Below are 10,097 nucleotides of genomic sequence, written 5' to 3'. Positions count from 1 at the left end.
TCAGTATGGTAATGTATCTTACCTTATATTGATGGTGGCTTATAGCATATTCTTATTTTTTGTGAAAGTGTAGTATCTGTTTTGAGTCATGTTTTGTATCCAGCCTCTATTTCATTTGCGATATTTAATGTTGTAGCAGTCCAAGGGGAGGAGCCACTAACCCAAAGACTGGTGGGACTGTTCATGCTGGCATTCATGTGTTAACTTAAGAGGTTATGACAGTTATTCCAGTTATGTTGTGTTGATCTGTTGTTGTTATTGTTAATTTATAACCTCATTGCTGTTTGTTCTGTATTGAGTGTGGCTAGCATGGCCACCATGACTGAGACTGCTGTACCAGTTAATGACCTCTGATCACTGTGCTGCTTGGGGTGTGATGCTAATAAAGCTGCATCCTTGTAGTTGACCAGCGTATGGAAAACAGGAAAAAACAGATCTCTGTCTCTTCCTTTCACTTAAGCTCATTTTACATTTAATAAAATGTTGCCAACACATTTGGAGCCAAACTCTGCACTGTGATATGAACTCGCCAAACTAAACAGGCACATCTGCACAATAGCCTCACATAATTCAGAATACAAAAAAAAAAAAAAAAACTAACACTGATGCAGAAGGCAGACAGCCTTATTTGAGGTGAACCACTGAGTAGTCCATGTTTTTGCCAAATGTAAAAGTGTTTGGTATCCTTTTGCCATGGCAACAATTTCTGTTTTCTAGAAGAGCATTTTCTTTGTTACTTTGATGTTTCAATCCACACACCGGATAATATAGAGAGCCATACACAGGGAAGAGCCTGTGGCCTTTTTTAAGTTGCTGAAGTAAAAAGAGGCATGAAATTATAGCAGAGTACTCTCAGAGCAACAGTGCTGCAGAAGCAGTCGGTTTCATAGCAGAAGGCTCAGCTCCATCTCACATGATCAAAGGTCTTCTTTGTTGACCAAATGTCATATAGGCTAAAAAAGTTAGGAAGGGCTATATGATCTATTTATTTTTGATTATAGTAAAGCATGTCAACAAACTAAATACTACATGTCTGGCCTTTGATGTGATTCTCAGTGGGGCCTTTGGAGGAACTAAATTGGGACCCCTGTATACTCTCAGTCTTGATCACTTAATGTTGAAGTATCTCACTGGGAATCAACATCATCAATCTTACTAACAACTCTGATGCTGTGGTATCCAAAGATAACATGCACAAACTGTTTTGGTTTTCATCGGGTTTTAATTAATTACACTCAAGCAAACAATCATTCCAATAACTGAAACAGGCTTCAGTTTTTAAATGTTTCACAAAACAAGACAAATACCCACAGAGAGAAACAGTTGTGATCTGAAAAAGCTCCATGCTTTTTATCGATGTAAAAATAAACTGTAATTTCACAACAGCAATGCACAAGACATGCAGGTATGTCTCTTAAGAGGCTCACAATGTGTTTGAACAAAGAGTTTGTGCAAAAAACAACCATCTAAATGACGCGGCCCTCCTCGTGTACGAGTAGTCTTTGGTCCTGGTCGATTTTAAGTTTTGGTGGTGTTTTTTCTATGAAACGGCATCAGCAGTTTCTGTGCCAGCAGCCTGAACTTCTGATCCCTCACGCTGTAAATAATGACATTCCAGCAACTGTTGGTAGCCAAAATCCAGAAGGCGAAAAAGGAAAAGTTGCACCATTTATTCCCCAAAACGTTCCCGACCACAAAGACAGCGATTGGAGTGAACGATACAGTGAAAGCCACAGTTAGAGTCCCTATGGTTTTGGCTGCTTTAATGTCTGAGAATGTGGGTTTGGTCGTGCTTTGGCTTTCACTCTCAGCCAAGTGTTTCCTGCGTCTTGAGTGCTGCCTGATGCTGGAAAGAGAAATGATGTTAATGACCACTGTGCCACCAAGGAGGGTGAAGTCAAACGCGGGGAAGAGGAGGAGGATGTTCCAGGCCTGGCTTGGGAACTTGCCGATTGTACCCAGAGCGTAGTTACACATCCGACTGCAGGAGTTATACTCCAAAGCAATTTCACTGCTGAAAACTATCGGACACACAGCCAAGAAGAAACTTCCCACCCAGGAGAGGACAATTAGGATCGTGGTCCTTTTACGAGTAATCACCGAGTCCTTGTGCAAAGGCCTGAGCACGGCAATGCTTCGCTCGATCGTCAGAAAGAAAATAGTCGTGATGGAGACCAAAGTGCACCCAGCAAAGATGGGGCCGATGATGTTGCATGGGTGAAAACTCACCGATTGTGAGTTGTACGAGGTCCACTCCGGTGCCGAGTCAGTGACCATGAGATAAACCTCAGCGTAAACGGAAAGCGGGACCACAAATATTCCCACTGCCAGATCAGCCACGGCGAGGGATGCCTTCAGGTATCCCTGCGGTGTGTGGAAGTGTTTGGTTCCGAGAACCACAGCAAGAGTCACCAGATTTCCAAAGAGGGTGGCAAAGATCAGCAGCACCATGAAGAGCACCATGAGGATTTTGTTGGCCAGAGTGCAGCAGCACACAGTGCAGTGTGCCTGTTCAGTTCTGTCCAACATGGTCGGCTTGCTGGACTCAATCATTGGATAAAACGATGCTGGGCATTCACATCATGACCTAGAATGAACACATAACAAAAATGGTGTTAGGTGTGAGCTGTTTGTGCTGAAATCAGGGAAGAAAAAAGACACAAATCTGGAGACTAAATATCAACTCAGCATGGCTCTAAAGTATGTCCACAGTATCTGTTTGTTGGTAAGTAGTTATATTTACAGACCAAATGATTCAAATAACTAAACAGCAGGAAGTAGAAAGCTGAAACCTGTTCAGCCAAGCCCTTATAAAAGAGTAACAACAGTAACAACAGTGGAGCAGCCTAATAAAACCAGGAATGGCATTCAGCAACACTTTGGACATAGTAGTACAGAAACTGTATTTAAATCAACACAACTGCAGCTTATTTGTGGGGCAGTGTTGTGCTTTAACTTCTTGGAATTAACCACTGTCCCACATCTTCAAAAGTAAGGAAATGTAAACATATTCACTTCTTGAAGAAGACATCATGATTGCTCCATTCAGTCTACTTTTTCATGTCAAAGTTTCACTACATCTGGCAAATATCTGATGTAACTCCCTGAAACTTGGGCCGTGCACTGAAAATTAGCCTCGTATGTGTTACATTTTTCATGACCAGTACACCACAGTGTCACACTTACTGTGTTAGCACTGAATCTTTCCAGAGGACATTAATTGTGTGAAGTAGAATTAGCCAATGTAGACGTAATTTGTACAAAGAACTTGCCTGGATTATGAGTGTATTGTTTCATTTATTTGCAGAATATCTGATTTGCATGTCTACTTGGCTTGCTCCCCATGACTAAATGAACCTTGGAGGAGGATTATGGGTTTTGTAGTATTTAGAGCATCAGCCACACATTGTCCCACATGGCCTAAAGCTGTACTCCTCCCTCCATCACCTGACTCCTGCTCATCATAGTGGTGCCGTGGCTTAGCTGGTTAAAGCGCCTGTCTAGTAAACAGGAGATCCTGGGTTCAAATCCCAACAGTGCCTTAAGTGCTATTCTCTTCTAAAAGAGCTTAAAAAAAAAAAAACTCAATATAAATACCAGTCCAATAAATATTGCTTTACCCCACCCCAAAAAGAATAAGCCCTTGCTCAATCACTGCCTAGTCCTCAACCTGAAATCACTGGCATTTGTTCCTATGGGAGGGACTACCACAATGATTCTCTCATGGTTTACCGTTGCAACCCACTGATTCTTTCCCCCGTGGAATGACACAAAAGCTATAAACAGCGAACTATTTCTGATTCTGTCTAAAATATTGGCTGATTTTCAAAAGACATGAAGATTAGACTAGTTCTGCACATGCAAGGGCTAGTGGTATCCATGGCACCCCATAGTGCATGCTACATGATCACAGTGTCCACAATTTGATTCATTGTCAGGAGACCTTTGGTGCATGTTACACCCCCCTCCTCTCTCTCCCCCATTCGTTTTGTCAGTCGATGGCAAAATGTCCCCAAAAGAAATATACATTTTTTTCTTTTATGCCTTTGTGATTTTCAACCTCCACTTGAGCCTTTATCTGCCCGCCAACCTGTTCCTCTCACCTGCCCCTGCTCCTGTAGAGCTACCTCTCAGCTCAAACAAAGACCTTTAAAGTGGACTTAAGTGCGCAATACACTATAACATAAGAAATAAACACCACATGAACAGAACAGGGCAGACTAATTATCAATTGCAAAGTAAGAAAACGCAGCCGAATACACCAAAGGACCGGCAATATACATGTGATTTGACTCAAAACAAGGCCATGTGCATTTAAAATACACACACATACACACACAGATACGATCCAGGTATGCCTAATAAAGATTTTAAAGAAATATTTGGTGAAGTGTGATTTAATTAAAGAAAAGAAAAAAAAAGAAAAAAGCTCACACAAAATAAAAGATTTTTTTTTAATGATAACAAACAATTATTTTCTCTCTTTGTCGAACAGTTTGCCTTCAGGTAGCCCTGTGGTGTGTGGTCTTATGCAATAAACAGATGTGGGCTGCACAATTGGCGCATGCGCCCTGCTCTTCTCTGCTCTGCGCCCTCGCGTGCGGGCCATCTGGATGGGTTGGAGGGAGGGAGGTTAGGCTGTAAGGAAGGATGGATGGATAGATAGAAGGAGGGATGGCCTACAACTAACTCCAGCACGAGGTTAGATGACGTAATAATCTGTCCGGACAACAACTGTAGTAGTAAACAAAACCCAGCTGACGCTCACAGCCTGTTTTAATCTACAGTCTGGCAGGTTCCTGGACAGCCTTCTCGTGGAGCACCAACATTTTACATTGGAATAAACTAAACAGATGCATTACTGGGATTTCGTTTTGTGTAAAAAAGTAGAAATCAATTAGGCGATTAAATGTAAATGTAAACAACGAGACAGTTTTCTTCTTTTTAAGGCCACCGAGTCGCTTTTCAGACACGCACCAGCATCCCTGCATGGAAATCCATACATGGTTATCACGGGAGCCCAATGCGCACGGAGAGCACAGTTAAGAAATTGAAAAGAAAAAAAAAACGCCGTGGAGACATAATGTATCCAGAGTTAGATCAAAGTTGAATGAAAAATTAAAAGCGTTTCTAATCTTCCGCGCTGTTTTCTTGGACATTCAACTTCAGAAACAGAACCAATGCGCAGCTACAGGCGTCCCTGTCTTCATGTTGCCTTTCAGTGTAAGATGCGTTACCCAGAAGGGTTTTGTTTCCCTCTGTGGCCATCATCTTCTGAGCGCAGGCATGCAGACAGCTCACGAATATCCTGCCGATAATTGTTTAGGTAAAATCATTTTTAAAAAATCGAAAGGAGAAGAAAATAACAAAATTATAAATAAATAAGTTTGTTCCAGCACGCACAGATTAGCGCTGCCCTGCATGAGTATGTGCTCCTTGCAAGATTCCACAACAAATGAAATGCTCTTATTACTTACATGTAATATGCGGAAGATGGATGGTTGGATGGACTTACATGAAAGTTTTTAACTCAGTTACTTTGTATTTAAGAAGAATGAACAAACCTGTTCTGCTGCTGTTTTTTTTTTTAGCGCACTTCTAAAATCACAGTGCAGACCTCTAAGACCCGTTTCTACATATTACCACACATAATAGTGTCAGTTCTTATAAACGAGCTAATCAAGGTTTATAAATATTACAGGTTCAAGTCAAGTCTACTCACTTTCAGCTTTACATTCATCTCAAGACGCAGTGGGAAGCAGTCCGCAAAAAAACGCATCTCCCAGCTGATTATCCTCCCAGCTGACTGCTGTTTAAAGCATCCCACAGCCCTTTCCATGAAAATTATGAGGGGAAAGAGTCCACGAGGAGAATCACAAAACTCACTTTCTGTTGTTCAGATGTTGTGCGAGAGTACGTGTGCGGGAAGTTGGATTTGTGGTGCCGGGCGCTGCGCTCTGGTCCGCACCGCTCCGTAGACACTGTTTAAGTGTGTCCTCCACTGGTTTCTCCATTGGCTGGGGATGATGATGATGATGATGATGATGATGATGATGATGATGATGATGATGATGGCAGAGTCCACCTCCTATAATATGACGCTGGCTGCACATGAACGCATGTGTGCTGAGGATGAGGAGGGTGGTGAATCCTGTTGCTGTATCCAAGTGGTTCATTTATCGGGACTGAGTTCTTGTCTATTTTTTTATTACTTACAGAGAGCCCTTCAGTTTCACAAAGCATTCTTCTTCTATAATTATTATTGTTCTGCACCTGTTTAATAAAACCAACCTCACCACTTTGCCAAGGCTTTATCTGTGAATTAATGCAGCAGTATGAAAATCAGGTCTCATCTGACTCTTCCAGCAGGTTTAAAATTATGAAAATCATATTCATGATATTTTTTAACCTTTTATCTGACAGCTCACAGTTGCATGGCTGAATTACCAGTCAAGCAATATAGGGTACTTTCCACAATAGTGCAAGGTCCCGGGAAATTGAACATTTGGGAACATAAATACATAGCCTCTGATAGCATGGCAAAGGGACATCCTCCTTTACCACCTTATCCTGCAGCCATACCTGAGGAACGGTTCTTTCATTAGAATCTAATTTCAGGGTCTTTTATGTGTTAAAAGTGACAGTACAGCTCAGATAATCTGGGGTTGAATTTCTAGTATAGATGAGACGTTTCCAGATTGTTTTTTTAAAGCTGAGCCTCACAGGCAAACTGAACCAGTACAGAGGGTCCCATAGAAATCCTATTTAAAATATACTAGAACAGTTTCTCAGAAACTGAATACTAAAAACTCCAAGCACACTGCAGGGTAAGCCCTCTGCAGAATTCACATTCATTGATACACTGAGATTATCACCACAGCCTGTGGCTGTCTCTCTGCATAACTCCTAAATCTAAAGTACAAGTCCACATTGCAATAGTTACAGACCCTTACTATTTGCACATTGTCTACAGAGAAAATAACAATGTTAATATGACAAGAGGGGCACCTCAATTTCAACTTTATCTATATTCAATTCCGTGTAATATACTGGGATGTTTGTATAGTAGAGCTAATTTGTAATAAATTGTTTGATCTAAATGGTACTTTATCTACTTTAATTATTGTTACTTTCTTGGAGCAACTGTGGCTACATAATTTCCTCAGGGATTAATAAAGTTTTATAAATCCGATGATTCCGGTTGCTACTGTTGTAATATATTCATCACCTTCTACACAAACCAACAAGCCAGTATTGGTGCCTGCGGGCTCAGATCCGCTCTTGAGGATTTGGCCAAATCTCTCTCAGAAGAGTTGTTTGCTTTCTAATTGCTTTTTGGCTTTGTAGCACCACGATAGCATTAGCATTCCCCTCCCAACTGTTGTCTGTGGGAAAGCTGACGCCAGAAGATGGCAGCTTTTGCAACAGTGCATGCAAAGAACTGATACTGCAAATTAATTCATTGATTGCCTCAAGCCATACCAGTGTGCCCATTGGGAACCACTGAATTACGAGATGTTGATGTCCCATAACAATAAGGCAGCGGCTTTGAAGCACAAGATTCAACCGCGAGGTAACAGGATTCAGTCTGGTTTGAATAAAAAATGTATTATGTTTTTTATGTGTGTGATATATATAGAGAACACAAACAAGTAAAGAATGGTAGGCAGTGGATTAAAGCACCATGAGGCACATAAGGTATGGAAGCATTTAAAAAAAAATCAGGATAGACTGTTTTTCAACAGGAGTGTAACAATTCTCCAAAACCGTGGATTGGTCCATTCTACATTTTTTTTAATGGGGATGAATAAGGAAAAAAGTAGCGAAAAGACTAAATCACATGATTAAAATCAGATCATGAACAATAAACTCTATTATTCGGATGTATTTACAGTTCAATCATTACCTAAATGTGATGTTTTCAGCACATTAGCATGATTTAGGTATTAACAACTAGAAGATGGAAATATTTCACTGTGGACTTTTCTCTCATGATTTTAATCTCATTTTGTTACACGGTGAAAGAGAGGTGGAGGTATGCGCTGGAGAAAAGAGAAATGAAAAGCAGTACAAGAAAGACAATGCATGTGTGTGAATGAGAGGGAGGCAGGTGGAAGGGTGAAGATGCAAGGAGCAGAAGTAGTCAAGGCAGATGAGTTTAACCATCCAAAGCTGGAACTGGAGGTGGCAGAGTCGAAGATATTGAGATTTTGGTGGGGAATTTGCAGCAGGGACAGGATTAGATATGAGCAGATCAGCGGGACATCTCGGGTTGAGCCGTTTGGAGACAAAGTTACGAAGGCAAGGCTGAGATGGTTTGGACATGATTTTGAAGATGGAGCTGCCAGGCAGGAGGAAAAGAAGAAGATCACAAAGAAGATTCATGCATGTAATGAAGGAGGACATGCAGAGGGTTGGTGTGAAAAAGGAGGTTATCAGGCTTAGGGTGAGATGGAGGCAGATGATTCGCTGTGGTGACCCCTGAGCTGTTGCACACAACTGTCCCAAAAATCGGATAAGTGTAGTAAAACCCTGTCACTCAAACTAGACAGCACTTTTTTATTTCTTTAATTCTTCAAAGCACCCATTTTAGGAGGCTTTATAAACACTATGACTCCTCTGAAGTGCATAAAACTCTTCCTGTGTGTTGTGAAAGTATCATTTATCTGCAGGCTGGGCTCCAGTTCTGCGGTGGGCAAAACAAGACAAAAACATAATCCCGTGTTTGTCTGTGTGGGTTGGGTAATCCTTAATCCACAGCAGGCGACTTCAGTCTGATGCTTCAACTGCCTCACAGTTTGGAGCATTTGTTTCTGCAGCCGGGCAGTGACATGAAATATATGCGTTATACATATTTTAATATGACACATAAGAAATGACCTGCACTTAATGAAAATGTGCAGCGATAACAGTTCAAAGTGAAGAATTAACAGATGATAACAAAACAAAATTACAGTGGAGAAGCAGCGGTAAAATCAAATAAACCTTTTTTCCTTTGTTGTCCCCGATTTGTAGTTTCAGAAATTAATCACACAGCGGACAGGACAAGAGTACTTTAAGTATTTGATTTCTTTTTTAAGGCACAGAATCAGGTGCCCAATAATTTATACTGTTATACATTCATAGGTTTAAAATTGTTTCGCACTTTTCTGATCTCACTGACCACTCAAGGTTTTATACATAACATATCAGCACCTGCAGCCAACTTAGAATCACAAATTAACCTCACACTCATGACTGTGGTAGGAAACCCACTAAGACTAGTGAGAACAAAGGCCCCAGGAAGACTTCAAGCTACAGTCTTCTTGCTGTGAGCCTGCAGAGCTAACAACTACACCACTGTGCTGCCAAGACACAAGACAAGATACAGAGTAAAAAAAGGTTTTCATTAAACTTAAATAAAGCAGTCGTATATTTGAAAGTATTACAATAAAATCAGTGTTTGATCTGAACACAGACTTTCTAGTGACACAAATGTTTAACTAAGTACTGTTTACTGCTTGGGAATGTATATATACAGTGCCCAACAAGTTCATTAGACCTGCCATAAAGGAAAGTTTTTCAGATATACATGTGATTTTTTTCAAACTTTGCTTTGATGGCCAGGACAATAACATATATAAATGCACAAAAATACTTTCTCAACCTTTGATGGATTCTCTTCCCCTTATCCAGCATTAAAAACCTAAGATTGTTTCACAGCTCCTTTTACCTCAAGACCCTGAAACCCGATAAAGGTTGGCTATCATCAAGTTTGTTCAAGTTCCTTAAAAAGCATTTCAGAGGAGTTTAAAGTTCTTTCTAACAGCTCCACCTGTTGTGTATGTCTGATTAGTCACGTGGACACTCACCAGCCACTTATTTAGGCACACCTGTTCAATGGCTTATTCACTCAAATCTCTAATTATCCAACTGCCTCCACAGTCTTTGAGATTCATATCATGGATGTGCACCTGACAAATCTGCAGCTACTGTGTGATCCTATCATGTCAGTATGGACCATAATCTTTCAGCAATTATTTCCTTCTTGAATCTGCGCCACAAAGAATTAAGGTTGTTCTGGAGGGGAAAGGGGCTCCAACCTGGTACGACCGAGG

General features: G+C 40.9%; 1 protein-coding gene and 1 non-coding gene across 2 annotated transcripts; one reads left to right on the top strand and one right to left on the bottom strand.

Moving 5' to 3' along the window:
• Positions 1-1,202: 1,202 nt before the first annotated feature.
• Positions 1,203-5,967, bottom strand: LOC146563932 (5-hydroxytryptamine receptor 1D). Its single transcript, XM_085290335.1, has 2 exons — positions 5,723-5,967; positions 1,203-2,587 (listed from the first exon to the last, which is right to left on the bottom strand). The coding sequence occupies exon 2, from the start codon at positions 2,551-2,553 to the stop codon at positions 1,519-1,521; it is 1,035 nt and encodes a 344-aa protein (XP_085146461.1). The 5' UTR covers positions 2,554-2,587; positions 5,723-5,967; the 3' UTR covers positions 1,203-1,518.
• trnat-agu (transfer RNA threonine (anticodon AGU)) lies at positions 3,469-3,542 on the top strand. Its single transcript has one exon. It is a non-coding gene; the product is annotated as a tRNA-Thr (tRNA).
• Positions 5,968-10,097: the final 4,130 nt, after the last annotated feature.

This window comes from Mchenga conophoros, linkage group LG11 (genome assembly GCF_057382185.1).
Source record: "Mchenga conophoros isolate Kocher_MC1m ecotype Shallow Benthic linkage group LG11, M_conophoros_male_GT1.1, whole genome shotgun sequence".
NCBI lineage: Eukaryota > Metazoa > Chordata > Actinopteri > Cichliformes > Cichlidae > Mchenga > Mchenga conophoros.
The sequence above is the reverse complement of the archived record's forward strand: the minus strand, read 5'-3'. Positions and strand labels throughout refer to the sequence as shown.

What these genes read in the sequence shown, in the direction of transcription:
- LOC146563932 (XM_085290335.1), bottom strand. Translation starts at nt 2,553, where the DNA reads ATGATTGAGTCCAGCAAGCCGACCATGTTGGACAGAACTGAACAGGCA.